Source organism: Mustelus asterias, unplaced genomic scaffold, assembly GCF_964213995.1.
Source record: "Mustelus asterias unplaced genomic scaffold, sMusAst1.hap1.1 HAP1_SCAFFOLD_976, whole genome shotgun sequence".
Classification (NCBI taxonomy): Eukaryota; Metazoa; Chordata; class Chondrichthyes; order Carcharhiniformes; family Triakidae; genus Mustelus; species Mustelus asterias.
Window position 1 is genome coordinate 77,177 of NW_027590922.1, and position 19,360 is coordinate 96,536.

General features: G+C 56.6%; 1 protein-coding gene and 2 non-coding genes across 4 annotated transcripts; all 3 read left to right on the forward strand.

Moving 5' to 3' along the window:
* The first annotated feature begins 4,684 nt into the window (after positions 1-4,684).
* On the forward strand, positions 4,685-13,417 carry rps9 (ribosomal protein S9). 2 transcript variants are annotated; one of them, XM_078205770.1, is made up of 5 exons: positions 4,685-4,709; positions 8,826-8,935; positions 9,871-9,993; positions 10,294-10,480; positions 13,164-13,417. In XM_078205770.1, the coding sequence occupies exons 2-5, from the start codon at positions 8,839-8,841 to the stop codon at positions 13,339-13,341; spliced, it is 585 nt and encodes a 194-aa protein (XP_078061896.1). In that variant the 5' UTR covers positions 4,685-4,709; positions 8,826-8,838; the 3' UTR covers positions 13,342-13,417. The 2 variants fall into 2 exon arrangements, with proteins under 2 accessions (XP_078061896.1, XP_078061897.1); XM_078205771.1 differs by lacking the exon at positions 4,685-4,709 and adding an exon at positions 5,858-5,908.
* On the forward strand, positions 8,565-8,737 carry LOC144487690 (small nucleolar RNA SNORA23). Its single transcript, XR_013496444.1, has one exon. It is a non-coding gene; the product is annotated as a small nucleolar RNA SNORA23 (small nucleolar RNA).
* On the forward strand, positions 10,125-10,192 carry LOC144487689 (small nucleolar RNA R38). Its single transcript, XR_013496443.1, has one exon. It is a non-coding gene; the product is annotated as a small nucleolar RNA R38 (small nucleolar RNA).
* Positions 13,418-19,360: the final 5,943 nt, after the last annotated feature.

Sequence of the window (19,360 nt, forward strand, 5' to 3'; positions counted from 1 at the left end):
TCTGGCCCCTCGAGCCTGCTCAGCCATTCAATAAGATCATGGCTGATCTTTTCGTGGACTCAGCTCCACTTACCCGCCCGCTCACCATAACCCTTAATTCCTTTACTGTTCAAAAATTTATCTATCCTTGCCTTAAAAACATTCAATGAGGTAGCCTCAACTGCTTCACTGGGCAGAGAATTCCACAGATTCACAACCCTTTGGGTGAAGAAGTTTCTCCTCAACTCAGTCCTAAATCTGCTCCCCCTTAATTTGAGGCCATGCCCCCGAGTTCTAGTTTCACCTGCCAGTGGAAACAACTTCCCTGCTTCTATCTTATCCATTCCCTTCATAATCTTATATGTTTCTTCTGAATTCCAATGAGTATAGCCCCAGTCTACTCAGTCTCCCCTCAGAAGCCAACCCTCTCAACTCCAGAATCAACCTAGTGAATCACCTCTGCACCCCCTCCAGTGCATCCTTTCTCAAGTAAGAAGCCCAAAACTGTTCACAGTACTCCAGTGAAGATGAGGCTACGATCAGGTTGCCTATGTTCTTACAAAACGGCAGAGCAATCACGAGGGACTGAATGGCCTTAGGCTGCTGTGGATTAAACTGGACAACAGCAGGGGTGGCACAGTGGTTAGCACTGTGGCCTCAAGCGCCAGGGACCTGGGTTCGATTCCCAGCCTGGTTCACTGTCTGTGTGGAGTATGTATGCACTCCCCGTGTCTGCGTGGGTTTCCTCCGGGTGCTCCGGTTTCCTCCCACAGTCTGAAAGACGTGCTGGTTAGATGCATTGACCCAAACAGGCACCGGAGTGTGGTGACTAGGGGAATTTCATAGTGACTTCATTGCAGTGTTAATGTAAGCCTACTTGTGACTAATAAATAAACTTTGACAGCCCAGTTTCCAGTGAGCTGAATGTCAACCCCTGTTCTCCATTCCTTGTGATTTGATCTCAAGAACCCGGGGTGGGTTGGGAGTGACAAGTGGGGGCAATCATTCCGGCTTGGTGTTTGCATCCCAAAGTAGCCCCCTTGTCATCTCCTCCCCCAGCCCAGCCCAACCCAATCCAATGGACCGAGACACGCTCAAGGGGTGGGCCACTTCCCAAGTCCCACAGCCACCTCCGTGAGCGGCGCCAGCAAACCATTGAAGGTGAATCAACAATTCTGCGGCCGCACGAACGTGAAGACTGAAGGAATGTTTTATTGTGCTGGGAAAGCCCGGACACTGCGGCTGACCTGGAAGTGGTTCACCGGTGCCCAAGGCGGCCTCCTTGGCCGTTTGATGCCAACGCATTGTCAAAGCCTGGCCAGCATTTTGATAGAAGTTTAACAACACCAGGTTAAAGTCCAACAGGTTTATTTGGTAGCAAAAGCCACACAAGCTTTCGGAGCTCTAAGCCCCTTCTTCAGGTGAGTGGGAATTCTGTTCACAAACAGAGCTTATAAAGACACAGACTCAATTTACATGAATAATGGTTGGAATGCGAATACTTACAACTAATCAAGTCTTTAAGAAACAAAACAATGTGAGTGGAGAGAGCATCAAGACAGGCTAAAAAGATGTGTATTGTCTCCAGACAAGACAGCCAGTGAAACTCTGCAAGTCCACGCAACTGTGGGAGTTACAAATAGTGTGACATGAACCCAATATCCCGGTTGAGGCCGTCCTCGTGTGTGCGGAACTTGGCTATCAGTTTCTGCTCAGCGACTCTGCGTTGTCGTGTGTCGCGAAGGCCGCCTTGGAGAACGCTTACCACAGTCCAACACCGGCATCTCCACAGCATTTTGATGCCAGCTCCTCGGGGTGGACGGGGGGGAATGCCCCTGGGGGGGGAGGAAAGTGGGAGAATCCTCCTGGGAGGCGGCAAATGCCATCCATTTGTGTGGGTGAACCGGACGTGGTTCCCCAAGGGCGCCGTGACCGTTAAAAGCGTTAGCCCAGAGGCGGGAACATTTCAACTGTGGCATTTTCACAATGTCAATTATCCATTCGGCTTCCTCGTGGGAAGGAGCGGCCGGGGGTGGGGGGGTGTGGTTTGGGGGGGGTGTGGTTTGGGGGGGTGTGGTTTGGGGGGGGTGTGGTTTGGGGGGTGTGTGGTTTGGGGGGGGTGTGGTTTGGGGGGGGTGTGGTTTGGGGGGGGTGTGGTTTGGGGGGGGTGTGGTTTGGGGGGGTGTGGTTTGGGGGGGTGTGGTTTGGGGGGGGTGTGGTTGGGGGGTGTGGTTGGGGGGTGTGGTTGGGGGGTGTGGTTGGGGGGTGTGGTTGGGGGGTGTGGTTGGGGGGTGTGGTTGGGGGGTGTGGTTGGGGGGGTGTGGTTCGGGGGGATGTGGTTCGGGGGGGTGTGGTTCGGGGGGGTGTGGTTCGGGGGGGTGTGGTTCGGGGGGTGTGGTTCGGGGGGTGTGGTTCGGGGGGTGTGGTTCGGGGGGTGTGGTTCGGGGGGTGTGGTTGGGGGGGGTTGGGGGTGGGGGGGGTGTGGTTTGGGGGGGTGTGGTTGGGGGGGGTTGGGGGTGGGGGGGGTGTGGTTGGGGGGGGTTGGGGGTGGGGGGGGTGTGGTTTGGGGGTGTGGTTTGGGGGTGTGGTTGGGGGTGTGGTTGGGGGGGTGGTTGGGGGGGTTGGGGGTTGGGGGTTGGGAGGGGTTTGGGGGTTGGGGGTTGGGAGAGGTTTGGGGGTTGGGAGGGGTTTGGGGGTTGGGGGTTGGGGGGGTTGGGGGGGGTTTGGGGGTTGGGGGGTGTGGTTTGGGGGGGTGTGGTTGGGGGGTGTGGTTGGGGGGTGTGGTTTGGGGGGGGTTGGGGGGGGTGTGGTTTGGGGGGGGTGTGGTTTGGGGGTGTGGTTGGGGGGGGTGTGGTTTGGGGGGGTGTGGTTTGGGGGGTGTGGTTTGGGGGGGTGTGGTTTGGGGGGGTGTGGTTTGGGGGGGTGTGGTTTGGGGGGGGTGTGGTTTGGGGGGGTGTGGTTTGGGGGGGTGTGGTTTGGGGTGTGTGGTTTGGGGGGTGTGTGGTTTGGGTGTGATTTGGGGGGTGTGTGGTTTGGGGGGGTGTGGTTTGGGGGGGTGTGGTTTGGGGGGGTGTGGTTTGGGGGGAAGTGGTTTGGGGGGAAGTGGTTTGGGGGGGTTTGGTTTGGGGGGGTGTGGTTTGGGGGGGGTGTGGTTGGGGGGTGTGGTTGGGGGGGTGTGGTTGGGGGGGGTGTGGTTGGGGGGGGTGTGGTTTGGGGGGGTGTGGTTGGGGGGGGTTTGGTTTGGGGGGGTGTGGTTTGGGGGGGGTGTGGTTTGGGGGGGGTGTGGTTTGGGGGGTGTGTGGTTTGGGGGGTGTGTGGTTTGGGGGGGGTGTGGTTTGGGGGGGTGTGGTTTGGGGGGTGTGTGGTTTGGGGGGTGTGTGGTTTGGGGGGGGTGTGGTTTGGGTGTGGTTTGGGGGGGGTGTGGTTTGGGGGGGGTGTGGTTTGGGGGGGGTGTGGTTTGGGGGGGGTGTGGTTTGGGGGGGGTGTGGTTTGGGGGGGGTGTGGTTTGGGGGGGGTGTGGTTTGGGGGGGGTGTGGTTTGGGGGGGGTGTGGTTTGGGGGGGTGTGGTTTGGGGGGGGTGGTTTGGGGGGGGTGTGGTTTTGGGGGGGGTGTGGTTTTGGGGGGGGTGTGGTTTTGGGGGGGGCGTGGTTTGGGGGGGGCGTGGTTTGGGGGGGGCGTGGTTTGGGGGGGGTGTGGTTTGGGGGGGGTGTGGTTTGGGGGGGTGTGGTTTGGGGGGGTGTGGTTTGGGGGGGGTGTGGTTTGGGGGGGGTGTGGTTTGGGGGGGGGTGGTTTGGGGGGGGGTGGTTTGGGGGGGGTGTGGTTTGGGGGGTGTGGTTTGGGGGGTGTGGTTTGGGGGGGGTGTGGTTTGGGGGGGGTGTGGTTTGGGGGGGGTGTGGTTTGGGGGGGGTGTGGTTTGGGGGGGGTGTGGTTTGGGGGGGGTGTGGTTTGGGGGGGGTGTGGTTTTGGGGGGGGTGTGGTTTTGGGGGGGGTGTGGTTTTGGGGGGGTGTGGTTTTGGGGGGGTGTGGTTTTGGGGGGGTGTGGTTTGGGGGGGAGGGGGGAACTCTCAGGGTTTTTTAAGAAGCAGGTGGGGCGGAAGTGACATCAGGGCGGAGCCGGGTCGGTGGGACCGGAAACCGCGGGGGAGACGTTTCCATCCGGGTCAGCGACCCCTCAGCTCATCGCCGGACGTGACGTCAGACACCCCGCCAATCCTTAACGGTTTTCAGCCGCGAATTTGGGAAATAAAAACATCGGCGCTCCCGGCGGGAGGCGCTGCTGCTTCACCCGGAGCTCCGGGAAATGGGGAATTGTATAAACGCGGGGGTCAGAAACAAAGGAGGTGCGTTGGCTGTGACGTCACCGCCGGAAGTGACCTCGATTTCTCCAACCGTCATCAGCCCCGCCTCCCGCAAATTAAACTGATTGAAACCCGCTCCCGCCGCTCTGATTGGCCAGAGTTTTGTTGGAGGCGGAACCGGGGGGGGGGCGGGGAGAAACCGAATAACATGGAGACGTCATGGGGAAGTGACGCCACGCGGGGCCAGGGGCGGGGGCCAGTGCCGGGGTGGGGGCGGGGCCAGGGCGGGCTGGGGGCGGGGCCAGGGGCGGGCTGGGGGCGGGGCGCGAGGCGGGGGCAGGGGGGCGGGGCTGGGGGCGGGGCCATGGGGCCAGGGTCTATATAAAGCGGCGGCGGCGGAAGCGCGCTCTCTTTGTGCGGCGGACGCGGCAGGTGCGGTTCCGGGAGCGGGGCTGAGGGACAGGCGGGGGGAGCCGGGCCGGGCCGGGCCGGGGGGGGGAGCGGGCTCTGGGGCTGTGAGCGCGGCGGCAGTGGGATGGGGACCGGGAATCACCGGGAGAGGGAGGCGGCGCGGGTCCCGGTGCAGAGCCCCGGGCCCGGGTGCGATCCTGTGGGTGGGGGTGCAGCGCCCATGCGGATTCCCGGCCCCCTGTGTCCCGGGGTGTGTGGGTGTGGGTGGGGGGGGGTGTGGGTGGGGGGGGGTGTGGGTGGGGGTGCAGCGCCCATGCGGATTCCCGGCCCCCTGTGTCCCGGGGTGTGTGGGTGTGGGTGGGGGGGGGTGTGGGTGGGGGGGGGTGTGGGTGGGTGGGGGTGCAGCGCCCATGCGGATTCCCGGCCCCTGTGTCCCGGGGTGTGTGGGTGGGGGGTGTGTGGGTGGGGGGTGGGGGGGGGTGTGGGTGGGGGGGGGTGGGGGTGCAGCGCCCATGCGGATTCCCGGCCCCTGTGTCCCGGGGGGTCCGGGTTTTGCTCCCTGTCTCGGTCTGATTCCGGTGCTGTTTGTTGTGCGTTAAACACACAAAGCATACCGTTCATAGAGAAGGAGAGAGTGCAGAATGGAGTCAGATTTACAGCATGGAAACCGGCCCTTCGGCCCAACTTGTCCGTGCTGCCCAGTTTTAACCACTAAGCTAATCCCAATTGCCCACATTTGGCCCATATCCCTCTGTACCCATCGTACCCATGTAACTGTCTAAATGCTTTTTAAAAGACAAAATTGTACCCACCTCTACTACTGCCTCTGGCAGCTCGTTCCAGACACTCACCACCCTCTGGGTGAAACAATTGCCCCTCTGGACCCTTTTGTATCTCTCCCCTCTCACCTTAAACCTATGCCCTCTAGTTTTAGACTCCCCTACCTTTGGGAAAAGATATTGACTATCTAGCTGATCTGTGCCCCTCATTATTTTATAGACCTCTATAAGATCACCCCTCAGCCTCCTACGCTCCAGAGAAAAAAGTCCCAGTCTATCCAGCCTCTCCTTATAACTCAAACCATCAAGTCCTGGTAGCATCCTTGTAAATCTTTTCTGCACTCTTTCCAGTTTAATGATATCATTTCTATAATATCTACAATAGGACCTATCAAGTGTGACGGTGGGAAAGTTTGTATTGAACCGGAAGAAATAGCAGAGGTACTTAATGAATACTTTACTTCAGTATTCACTGTGCAAAAGGATCTTGGTGGTTGTAGCACAGACTTGCAGTGGACTGAAAAGCTTGAGCATGTAGATATTAAGAAAGAGGGTGTGTTGGAGCTTTTGAAAAGCATCAAGTTAGATAAGTCGCTGGGACCGGATGGGATGTATCCCAGGCTACTGTGGGAGACGAGGGAGGAGATTGCTGAGCCTCTGGCGATGATCTTTGCATCATCAATGGAGACAGGAGAGGTTCCGGAGGATTGCGGATGTTGTTCCTTTATTCAAGAAAGGGAGTAGAGATAGCCCTGGAAATTATAGACCAGTGAGTCTAACCTCAGTGGTTGGTAAGTTGATGGAGAAGATCCTGAGAGGCAGGAGTTATGAACATTTGGAGAGGTATAATATGATTAAGAATAGTCAGCATGGCTTTGTCAAAGGCAGGTCATGCCTTACGAGCCTGATTGAATTTTTTGATGAAAAAAGAGCAGTAGATGTAGTTTATATGGACTTCAGCAAGGCATTTGATGAGATGCTTATTGTAGATAAGCAAGGCTTATTGAGAAAGTGAGGGGGCATGTGATCCAAAGGGGACATTGCTTTGTGGATCCAGAACTGGCTTGCCCACAGATGGGTCATATTCTGTATAGAGGTTGGTCACCAGTGGAGTGCCCCAGGGATCTGTTCTGGGACCCTTACTCTTTGTGATTTTTAGTAATGACCTGGATGAGGAAGTGGAGGGATGGGTTGGCAAGTTTGCTGATGACACAAAGGTTGGTGGTGTTATGGATAGTGTAGAGGGATGTCAGAAGTTGCAGCGAGACATTGATAGGATGCAAGACTGGGCGGAAAAGTGGCAGATGGAGTTCAACCCAGATAAGTGTGAGGTGGTTCATTTTGGCAGATCAAATAGGATGGCAGAATATAATATTAATGGTAGGACTCTTGGCAGAGTGGAAGATCAGAAGGATCTGAGTTCACAGGACGCTCAAAGCAGCTGTGCAGGTTGAGGCTGTGGTTAAGAAGGCGTATGGTGTACTGGCCTTGATCAATCGAGGAATTGAGTTTAGGAGTCGTGAGATAATGTTGCAGCTGTATAGGACCCTGGTCAGACCCCACTTGGAGTACTGTGCTCAGTTCTGGTCGCCTCATTACAGGAAGGATGTGGAAGCCATAGAAAGGGTGCAGAGGAGATTTACAAGGATGTTGCCTGGGTTGAGGAGCATGCCTTATGAGGATAGGTTGAGTGAGCTCGGCCTTTTCTCCTTGGAGAGACGAAGGATGAGGGGTGACCTGATAGAGGTGTATAAGATGTTGAGAGGTATTGATCGAGTGGACAGTCAGAGGCTTTTTCCCAGGGCTGTAATGTCTGCTACGAGAGGACACAGGTTTAAGGTGCTGGGGGGTAGGTGCAGAGGAGATGTCAGGGGTAAGTTTTTCACTCAGAGGGTGGTGGGTGCGTGGAATGGGCTGCCAGCAACAGTGGAGGAAGCGGATTCGATAGGATCTTTTAAGAGACTTGGAGATAAGTACATGGAGCTTAGTAAGATAGAGGGTTATAGGTAAGCCTAGTAATCGCTAAGGTAGGGACATGTTTGGCACAACTCTGGGCTGAAGGACCTGTATTGTGCTGCATTTTTTCTGTTTCTTTGCTGCCATCAGACTTGAATGGACCTCATTGATCTTTCTCTACGTTCTGCACTCTCGTTTCCTTCTCTATGAACGGTATGGTTTGCCCACTTAGCTTGTCAGAAGCAATACTTTTCACTTTGTACTAATACATGTGACAAGTGTGGCCTTGTACAACTTCAAGACGTCCCAACTCCTGTATTCAATGTTCTGACCGATGAAACCAAGCATGCCGAATGCCTTCTTCACCACTCTGTCCACCTGTGACTCCACTTTCAAGGAGCTATGAACCCCTAGATCTTTGTTCTGTAACTCCCCCCAACGCCCTGCCATTAACTAAGTCTTCCCTTGGTTCGATCTACCAAAATGCATCACCTCCCATTTATCTAAATTAAACTCCATCTGCCATTCGTCAGCCCACTGGCCCAATTGATCAAGATCCCGTTGCAATCGGAGATAACTTTCTTCACTGTCCACAATGCCACCAATCTTGGTGTCATCTGCAAACTTACTAACCATGCCTCCTATATTCTCATCCAAATCATTAATGTAAATGACAAATAACAGTGGGCCCAGCACTGATCCCTGAGGCACACCGCTGGTCACAGGCCTCCAGTTTGAAAAACAACCCTCTGCAACCACCCTCTGGCTTCTGTCAAGAAGCCAATTTTGTATCCATTTAGATACCTCACCCTGGATCCGGTGAGATTTAACCTTATGCAACAACCTACCATGCGGTACCAGTGTTAGTTACAGCTAGGGTGTCGCGAAAGATCAACTTCATATAAGATTGGGCGATTCAAAAATCTGATAGCAGCAGGGAAGCTGGTCTTGAGGTGGAAGCTGATCTTCCCTGTGGGGTCTTGCTGTGTGGTTGGGGGAGGTTTCCTCAACGCCCCATGTGTCCACTGGGGACCTCTTTACTGCAGATGGAAGCTGATCTTCCCTGTGGGGTCTTGCTGTGTGGTAGGCAGGGTGGTGGGTATTGGGGGTGTTATTAAGTGGGTTGTCCCCCCCGCGGCCCAGGGCTATGTGCGCATGGTTTTCTCCGTCCGTGTCTGGCACCCAGACCAGGTGGCGTTTTGCTCCTGTCCTGGATGTTCGCACAGCCCGATCCCAGGCCGGAGATCAAACGTGTGGAGACCATAGTACCGGTCAGTGTCCCTCGCTGAGCGGCCTCCAAGCTCTCGGACATGCTCCTGGGGGAGCGCTGAACTGTGGTGGGTGCTGGGACGGATCAGTACCGTCGCTGGTTAACTGCTGTTTGCTTTGCCCCCTTGCGCAGGCTCTGAGCAATCATGCCCGTCGCCAGGTCCTGGGTCTGCAGCAAGACGTACGTGGCCCCACGCCGCCCATTCGAGAAGTCCCGTCTGGACCAGGAGCTCAAGCTGATCGGTGAGACACAACACCCCCCCCCCCGCGTGTCTCTGTCTCTCTCCCTGCCCTCTCTGCGTCCCCCTCTCTCCCTGCCCTCTCTGCGTCCCCCTCTCTCTGTGTCTGCCCCCTGATCTCTTCATCTCCCCCTGCTCTTGAAGACCTCTGAAATGTTGTGGGTTTTCCTCTGAAATGTTGTGGGTTTTCCTGTCTCCCATCCTTTCAGAGTTCCAGATTCTGGGTGGGGAAGTTTTTCCTCTAATTTATTGCCTTCTCTCTCCTCCCCTCCTCGCCCCCCCCCATCTTAAGGCTATGCCCCCTTCACCCCACCGGTTACTGATCCCTCGAAGGGGAAAAGTTCCTTCCGATGTACTCAAATCAGGTTCCCCCCCAGTCTTCTCTGCTCTAACCCCAGCCTCTCCCCGTCGCTGAAACACTCCGTCCCAGGCAGCATCCTGGTGAATCTCCTCTGCACTCCCTCCAGTGCATTCACATCCTTCCTATGGTGTGGTGACCAGAACTGCACACAGTGCTCCAGCTGTGACCCAGCCAGCATTTTATACAGTTCCATCATAACCCTGCTCTTATAAAGGCAAATGTTTCCATAAACCTTGACCACCATATCTACCTGTCCTGCCTCCAGGGATCACTCGAGACGTGCCCCCTAAACTCTGGGCAAATGCGGGCAGTTGGGATTAGTTTAGGGTTTTTAAAAAGGGCGGCATGGACAAGTTGGGCCGAAGGGCCTGTTTCCATGCTGTAAACCTCTATGACTCTCTCTGGGTCCTCTGTCCCAGCATCCTGCTGTTTCATTCTGTATTCCCTTGCCTGGTTCTCCCAAAGTCCACCAGGTCTCACTTTCCAGGGTTAGATTTCCTTGGCCACGGTCCTGTGTATCTGACCAGCCCTGCTCTGTACCACCCTGTAATGGAGGCTTCTCTCTCTGCCCTCTGTAGGCGAGTATGGGCTCCGGAATAAGCGTGAGGTCTGGAGGGTGAAGTTTACCTTGGCCAAAATCCGCAAGGCGGCGAGGGAGCTGCTAACTCTGGATGAGAAAGATCCCAAACGACTGTTTGAAGGTAAGAACTCCCTGTCCTGAGGTTGGGGGGGGGGGGGGGGGTTGTGAATGACAGCCTGAGCAGGATTTGCTTGCTGTAAGGGTGGGGAGGGGGCTTGCTGTTAGCCAGTTGCAGGTGTCCCCCCCTCTCTGCCAGGTCAGTGATGAACTGTTATCCCTGTCAGATGCCCGGTGTTGAATGTTTTAACTCTGAGACTTGGCTGAGGGGCCACCCCCCCCCCCCCTGTGCTGACGTGTCTCTCCGCTGCGTGCATTGACAGCTGTCCCTCTGTGCCCTCCCCCCCACACCCTCCCCTCACAGGTAACGCTCTCCTCCGCCGACTAGTACGCATTGGGGTCCTCGATGAAACCAAGATGAAGCTGGATTACATCCTGGGCCTGAAGATCGAGGATTTCCTGGAGAGACGGCTCCAGACTCAGGTCTTCAAACTGGGCCTTGCAAAGTCGATCCATCACGCTCGTGTGCTAATCCGGCAGAGACACATCAGGTAGACGATCCCCACCGTGCAGGGGGGAGGCCATTCGGCCCATCCAGTCTGCACCCACCACAATCCCACCCAGGCCCTATTCCCACAACCCCACACATTTGCCCTGCGAATCCCCAAACACTAAAGGTAAATTTAGCACGGCCAATCCACCGAACCTGTACATCTTTGGAGTGAGGGAGGAAACCCACGCAGACACGGGGAGTGTGTGCAGACTGTACACAGTGACTGAAGCCGGGAATCAAACCTGAATCCCTGGTGCTGTGAGGCAGCAGTGCCAACCACTCTGCCACCCTGTCGCCTCAGGAGGGACATGTCTGACCTTTCACCAAGTCCGACCCTTCACTGAAAGTACACTGTCCCGTTACACTCCCAGGACAGGAACAGCACGGGGTTAGATACAGAGTAAATCTCCCTCTACACTGTCCCGTTACACTCCCAGGACAGGAACAGCACGGGGTTAGATACAGAGTAAAGCTCCCTCTACACTGTCCCCATCAAACACTCCCAGGACAGGTACAGCACGGGGTTAGATACAGAGTAAAGCTCCCCCTACACTGTCCCCATCAAACACTCCCAGGACAGGTACAGCACGGGGTTAGATACAGAGTAAAGCTCCCTCTACACTGTCCCCCATCAAACACTCCCAGGACAGGTACAGCACGGGGTTAGATACAGAGTAAAGCTCCCTCTACACTGTCCCCATCAAACACTCCCAGGACAGGTACAGCACGGGGTTAGATACAGAGTAAAGCTCCCTCTACACTGTCCCCCATCAAACACTCCCAGGACAGATACAGCACGGGGTTAGATACAGAGTAAAGCTCCCTCTACACTGTCCCCATCAAACACTCCCAGGACAGGTACAGCACAGGGTTAGATACAGAGTCAAGCTCCCTCTACACTGTCCCCATGAAACACTCCCAGGACAGGTACAGCACGGGGTTAGATACAGAGTAAAGCTCCCTCTACACTGTCCCCATCAAACACTCCCAGGACAGGTACAGCACGGGGTTAGATACAGAGTAAAGCTCCCTCTACACTGTCCCCATCAAACACTCCCAGGACAGGTACAGCACGGGGTTAGATACAGAGTAAAGCTCCCTCTACACTGTCCCCCATCAAACACTCCCAGGACAGGTACAGCACGGGGTTAGATACAGAGTAAAGCTCCCTCTACACTGTCCCCATCAAACACTCCCAGGACAGGTACAGCACGGGGTTAGATACAGAGTAAAGCTCCCTCTACACTGTCCCCCATCAAACACTCCCAGGACAGGGACAGCACGGGGTTAGATACAGAGTAAAGCTCCCTCTACACTGTCCCCCATCAAACACTCCCAGGACAGGGACAGCACGGGGTTAGATACAGAGTAAAGCTCCCTCTACACTGTCCCCATCAAACACTCCCAGGACAGGTACAGCACGGGGTTAGATACAGAGTAAAGCTCCCTCGACACTGTCCCCATCAAACACTCCCAGGACAGGTACAGCACAGGGTTAGATACAGAGTAAAGCTCCCTCTACACTGTCCCCCATCAAACACTCCCAGGACAGGTACAGCACGGGGTTAGATACAGAGTAAAGCTCCCTCTACACTGTCCCCCATCAAACACTCCCAGGACAGGTACAGCACGGGGTTAGATACAGAGTAAAGCTCCCTCTACACTGTCCCCATCAAACACTCCCAGGACAGGTACAGCACGGGGTTAGATACAGAGTAAAGCTCCCTCTACACTGTCCCCCATCAAACACTCCCAGGACAGGTACAGCACGGGGTTAGATACAGAATAAAGCTCCCTCTGCACTGTCGCCATCAAACACTCCCAGGACAGGTACAGCATGGGGTTAGATACAGAGTAAAGCTCCCTCTACACTGTCCCCCAACAAACACTTCCAGGACAGGTACAGCACGGGGTTAGATAGAGTAAAGCTCCCTCTACACTGTCCCCATCAAACACTCCCAGGACAGGGACAGCACGGGGTTAGATACAGAGTAAAGCTCCCTCTTCACTGTCGCCATCAAACACTCCCAGGACAGGTACAGCACGGGGTTAGAGACAGAGTAAAGCTCCCTCTACACTGTCCCCATCGAACACTCCCAGGACAGGGACAGCACGGGGTTAGATACAGAGTAAAGCTCCCTCTTCACTGTCGCCATCAAACACTCCCAGGACAGGTACAGCACGGGGTTAGAGACAGAGTAAAGCTCCCTCTACACTGTCCCCATCGAACACTCCCAGGACAGGTACAGCACGGGGTTAGATACAGAGTAAAGCTCCCTCTACACTGTCCCCATCAAACACTCCCAGGACAGGTACAGCACGGGGTTAGATACAGAGTAAAGCTCCCTCTACACTGTCCCCATCAAACACTCCCAGGACAGATACAGCACGGGGTTAGATACAGAGTAAAGCTCCCTCCTCACTGTTGAACACAAACCACTTTTTGTCTTTTCTGTGCAGAAGATGATCCCTGGGGGACGCGGGGAGTTGGAATGATTTAGGGTGCTTATTATTCAGCAAGGTCACTGCAGTGTGTGACTGTATACCTTGCCTCGGAGAGAGAGCTCTCTGCTCCCACTCGGTCTGACAGCTGTGGAGAAGGTAATGTCTGCTTGACCCCGGACCTCCTTGGCCTGACTGGGGCTTATTGTTCGAGACTCACCTCCCTCTCTCTGCCCCAGGGTCCGCAAGCAAGTGGTCAACATCCCGTCTTACATCGTGCGCCTCGACTCTCAGAAGCACATCGACTTCTCGCTGAGGTCACCGTACGGTGGCGGCCGTCCGGGCCGCGTCAAGAGGAAAAATGCCAAGAAGGCCCAGGGTGGTGGTGGAGTTGCAGATGACGAGGAAGAGGATTGAGCAGAGGGAGTGCGGAGGAGTTGGGGGAGATTGAATCCTCACAAAGAGGGAACTGAATAAAGAATATTTCCTTTCCCATCTGTGTCCATCGTCTCTCTGTTCAGGCACCAGGCCCCCCCCCCCTGTCCCCCAACCCCTCTGTCAAATAGATGCAGCAGCTCCTGTATATCTCAATTGTTGTCTATTGAGGTCCACACTGGGAGCACCGTGCACACTTCCAGTCTCTGTATCCCTCGGTTCGACCACACTGGGAGCACCGTGCACAGTTCCAGTCTCTGTATCCCTCGGTTCGACCACACTGGGAGCACCGTGCACAGTTCCAGTCTCTGTATCCCTCGGTTAGACCACACTGGGAGCACTGTGCACAGTTCCAGTCTCCGTATCCCTCAGTTAGACCACACTGGGAGCACTGTGCACAGTTCCGGTCTCCGTATCCCTCGGTTAGACCACACTGGGAGCACCGTGCACTGTTCCAGTCTCCGTATCCCTCGGTTAGACCACACTGGGAGCACTGTGCACAGTTCCGGTCTCCGTATCCCTCGGTTAGACCACACTGGGAGCACCGTGCACAGTTCCGGTCTCCGTATCCCTCGGTTAGACCACACTGGGAGCACCGTGCACAGTTCCAGTCTCCGTATCCCTCGGTTAGACCACACTGGGAGCACCGTGCACAGTTCCAGTCTCCGTATCCCTCGGTTAGACCACACTGGGAGCACCATGCACAGTTCAGGTCTCTGTATCCCTCGGTTAGACCACACTGGGAGCACCGTGCACAGTTCCAGTCTCCATATCCCTCGGTTAGACCACACTGGGAGCACCGTGCACAGTTCCGGTCTCCGTATCCCTCGGTTAGACCACACTGGGAGCACCGTGCACAGTTCCGGTCTCCGTATCCCTCGGTTAGACCCACACTCGGAGCACCGTGCACAGTTCCAGTCTCCGTATCCCTCGGTTAGACCACACTGGGAGCAATGTGTCCAGTTGCAGTCTCAATATCCCTTGGTTAGACCACACTGGGAGCACTGCACAGTTCCAGTCTCCGTATCCTTCGGTTAGACCCACACTCGGAGCACCGTGCACAGTTCCAGTCTCCATATCCCTCGGTTAGACCACACTGGGAGCACCGTGCACAGTTCCGGTCTCCGTATCCCTCGGTTAGACCACACTGGGAGCACCGTGCACAGTTCCGGTCTCCGTATCCCTCGGTTAGACCACACTGGGAGCACCGTGCACAGTTCCAGTATCCGTATCCCTCGGTTAGACCACACTGGGAGCACTGTGCACAGTTCCGGTCTCCGTATCCCTCGGTTAGACCCACACTCGGAGCACCGTGCACAGTTCCAGTCTCCGTATCCCTCGGTTAGACCACACTGGGAGCACTGTGTACAGTTGCAGTCTCAATATCCCTTGGTTAGACCACACTGGGAGCACTGCACAGTTCCAGTCTCCGTATCCCTCGGTTAGACCCACACTCGGAGCACCGTGCACAGTTCCAGTCTCCGTATCCCTCGGTTAGACCACACTGGGAGCACTGTGCACAGTTCCGGTCTCCCAATCCCTCGGTTCGACCACACTGGGAGCACCGTGCACAGTTCCAGTCTCCGTATCCCTTGGTCAGACCACACTGGGAGCCCAATGCACAGTTCCAGTCTCCGTATCCCTCGGTTAGACCACACTGGGAGCACCGCGCACAGTTCCAGTCTCCATATCCCTCGGTTAGACCACACTGGGAGCACCGTGCACAGTTCCGGCCTCCATATCCCTCAGACCACACTGGGAGCACTGTGCACAGTTCCAGTCTCCGTATCCCTCGGTTAGACCACACTGGGAGCACCATGCACAGTTCCGGTCTCCATATCCCTCAGACCACACTGAGAGCACCTTGCACAGTTCCAGTCTCCATATCCCTCGGTTAGACCACACTGGGAGCACCGTGCACAGTTCCGGTCTCCATATCCCTCAGACCACACTGAGAGCACCATGCACAGTTCCAGTCTCCATATCCCTCAGTTAGACCACACTGGGAGCACTGTGCACAGTTCCAGTCTCCATATCCCTCGGTTAGACCACACTGGGAGCTCCGTGCACAGTTCCAGTCTCCGTATCCCTCGGTTAGACCACACTGGGAGCCCAATGCACAGTTCCAGTCTCCGTATCCCTTGGTCAGACCACACTGGGAGCACTGTGCACAGTTCCAGTCTCCGTATCCCTCAGTTAGACCACACTAGGAGCACTGTGCACAGTTCCGGTCTCCGTATCCCTCGGTTAGACCACACTGAGCACCGTGCACAGTTCCGGTCTCCGTATCCCTCGGTTAGACCACACTGGGAGCACTGTGCACAGTTCCAGTCTCCGTATCCCTCGGTTAGACCACACTGGGAGCACTGTGCACAGTTCCGGTCTCCGTATCCCTCGGTTAGACCACACTGGGAGCACCGTGCACAGTTCCAGTCTCCGTATCCCTCGGTTAGACCACACTGGGAGCACCGCGCACAGTTCCAGTCTCCATATCCCTCGGTTAGACCACACTGGGAGCACCGTGCACAGTTCCGGCCTCCATATCCCTCAGACCACACTGGGAGCACTGTGCACAGTTCCAGTCTCCGTATCCCTCGGTTAGACCACACTGGGAGCACCATGCACAGTTCCGGTCTCCATATCCCTCAGACCACACTGAGAGCACCATGCACAGTTCCAGTCTCCATATCCCTCGGTTAGACCACACTGGGAGCACCATGCACAGTTCCGGTCTCCATATCCCTCAGACCACACTGAGAGCACCATGCACAGTTCCAGTCTCCATATCCCTCAGTTAGACCACACTGGGAGCACTGTGCACAGTTCCAGTCTCCATATCCCTCGGTTAGACCACACTGGGAGCTCCGTGCACAGTTCCAGTCTCCGTAACCCTCGGTTAGACCACACTGGGAGCCCAATGCACAGTTCCAGTCTCCGTATCCCTTGGTCAGACCACACTGGGAGCACTGTGCACAGTTCCAGTCTCCGTATCCCTCAGTTAGACCACACTAGGAGCACTGTGCACAGTTCCGGTCTCCGTATCCCTCGGTTAGACCACACTGAGCACCGTGCACAGTTCCGGTCTCCGTATCCCTCGGTTAGACCACACTGGGAGCACTGTGCACAGTTCCAGTCTCCGTATCCCTCGGTTAGACCACACTGAGCACTGTGCACAGTTCCGGTCTCCGTATCCCTCGGTTAGACCACACTGGGAGCACCGTGCACAGTTCCAGTCTCCGTATCCCTCGGTGAGACCACACTGGGAGCACCGTGCACAGTTCCAGTCTCCGTATCCCTCGGTTAGACCACACTGGGAGCACTGTGTACAGTTGCAGTCTCAATATCCCTTGGTTAGACCACACTGGGAGCACTGCACAGTTCCAGTCTCCGTATCCCTCGGTTAGACCCACACTCGGAGCACCGTGCACAGTTCCAGTCTCCGTATCCCTCGGTTAGACCACACTGGGAGCACTGTGCACAGTTCCGGTCTCCCAATCCCTCGGTTCGACCACACTGGGAGCACTGTGCACAGTTCCAGTCTCCGTATCCCTTGGTCAGACCACACTGGGAGCCCAATGCACAGTTCCAGTCTCCGTATCCCTCGGTTAGACCACACTGGGAGCACCGCGCACAGTTCCAGTCTCCATATCCCTCGGTTAGACCACACTGGGAGCACCGTGCACAGTTCCGGTCTCCATATCCCTCAGACCACACTGGGAGCACTGTGCACAGTTCCAGTCTCCGTATCCCTCAGTTAGACCACACTGGGAGCACTGTGCACAGTTCCGGTCTCCATATCCCTCAGACCACACTGGGAGCACCATGCACAGTTCCAGTCTCCATATCCCTCAGTTAGACCACACTGGGAGCACTGTGCACAGTTCCAGTCTCCATATCCCTCGGTTAGACCACACTGGGAGCACCGTGCACAGTTCCAGTCTCCGTATCCCTCGGTTAGACCACACTGGGAGCCCAATGCACAGTTCCAGTCTCCGTATCCCTTGGTCAGACCACACTGGGAGCACGGTGCACAGTTCCAGTCTCCGTATCCCTCAGTTAGACCACACTAGGAGCACTGTGCACAGTTCCAGTCTCCGTATCCCTCGGTTAGACCACACTGGGAGCCCAATGCACAGTTCCAGTCTCCGTATCCCTTGGTCAGACCACACTGGGAGCACCGTGCACAGTTCCGGTCTCCGTATCCCTCGGTTAGACCACACTGAGCACCGTGCACAGTTCCGGTCTCCGTATCCCTCGGTTAGACCACACTGGGAGCACCGTGCACAGTTCCGGTCTCAGTATCCCTCAGACCACACTGGGAGCCCCATGCGCAGTTGCAGTCTCAATATCCCTTGGTTAGACCACACTGGGAGCACCGTGCACAGTTCCAGTCTCCGTATCCCTCGGTTAGACCACACTGGGAGCACTGTGCACAGTTCCAGTCTCCGTATCCCTCGGTTAGGCCACACTGGGAGCACCATGCACAGTTCCCGTCTCCCTATCCCTTGGTTAGGCCACACTGGGAGCACCGTGCACAGTTCCGGTCTCTGTATCCCTCAGACCACACTCGGAGCACCGTGCACAGTTCCGGTCTCCGTATCCCTGGGTTAGACCACACTCTGAGCACTGTGCACAGTTCCGGTCTCCGTATCCCTGGGTTAGACCACACTCGGAGCACTGTGCACAGTTCCGGTCTCCCTATCCCTCGGTTAGACCACACTCGGAGCACCGTGCACAGTTCCGGTCTCCGTGTCCTTGGGTTAGACCACACTCGGAGCACTGTGCACAGTTCCGGTCTCCCTATCCCTCGGTTAGACCACACTGGGAGCACTGTGCACAGTTCCGATCTCCGTATCCCTGGTTAGACCACACTGGGAGCACTGTGCACAGTTCCGGTCTCCGTATCCCTCGGTTAGACCACACTGGGAGCACCGTGCACAGTTCCGGTCTCCGTATCCCTCGGTTAGACCACACTGGGAGCACTGTGCACTGTTCAGGTGTCCATGTTAAAAGTGGTGCTGAGGTATTTGAAAGAGTGTGAAGTATTGACTGGAGATGCTTGGGGTATCATTCCCACAGGGAGCGGGGAGAATTTGGGACTCGCTCCCACGGGGAGTGGGGGAGAATGTGGGACTCGCTCCCACGGGGAGTGGGGAGAATGTGGGACTCGCTCCCACGGGGAGCGGGGAGAATGTGGGACTCGCTCCCACAGGGAGTGGGGAGAATGTGGGACTCGCTCCCACGGGGAGTGGGGAGAGTGTGGGACTCACTCCCACGGGGAGTGGGGGAGAATGTGGGACTCGCTCCCACGGGGAGTGGGGAGAATGTGGGACTCACTCCCACAGGGAGTGGGGAGAATGTGGGACTCGCTCCCACAGGGAGTGGGGAGAATGTGGGACTCGCTCCCACGGGGAGTGGGGGAGAATGTGGGACTCGCTCCCACGGGGAGTGGGGAGAATGTGGGACTCGCTCCCACGGGGAGTGGGGAGAATGTGGGACTCGCACCCACGGGGAGTGGGGAGAATGTGGGACTCGCTCCCACGGGGAGTGGGGAGAATGTGGGACTCGCTCCCATGGGGAGTGGGGAGAGTGTGGGACTCGCTCCCACGGGGAGTCGGGGAGAATGTGGGACTCGCTCCCACGTGGAGTATGGAGAATGTGGGACTCGCTCCCACGGGGAGTGGGGGAGAATGTGGGACTCGCTCCCACGGGGAGTGGGGAGAGTGTGGGACTCACTCCCACGGGGAGTGGGGGAGAATGTGGGACTCGCTCCCACGGGGAGTGGGGAGAATGTGGGACTCACTCCCACAGGGAGTGGGGAGAATGTGGGACTCGCTCCCACAGGGAGTGGGGAGAATGTGGGACTCGCTCCCACGGGGAGTGGGGGAGAATGTGGGACTCGCTCCCACGGGGAGTGGGGAGAATGTGGGACTCGCTCCCACGGGGAGTGGGGAGAATGTGGGACTCGCTCCCACGGGGAGTGGGGAGAATGTGGGACTCG

Excerpts from the sequence above, each read along its gene's own strand:
- rps9 (XM_078205770.1), top strand. The coding sequence starts at position 8,839 with ATGCCCGTCGCCAGGTCCTGGGTCTGCAGCAAGACGTACGTGGCCCCA. Across the intron at positions 8,936-9,870 it reads CCAGGAGCTCAAGCTGATCG|GCGAGTATGGGCTCCGGAAT; the intron begins GTGAGACACAAC and ends TGCCCTCTGTAG. Across the intron at positions 10,481-13,163 it reads ATCCGGCAGAGACACATCAG|GGTCCGCAAGCAAGTGGTCA; the intron begins GTAGACGATCCC and ends TCTCTGCCCCAG.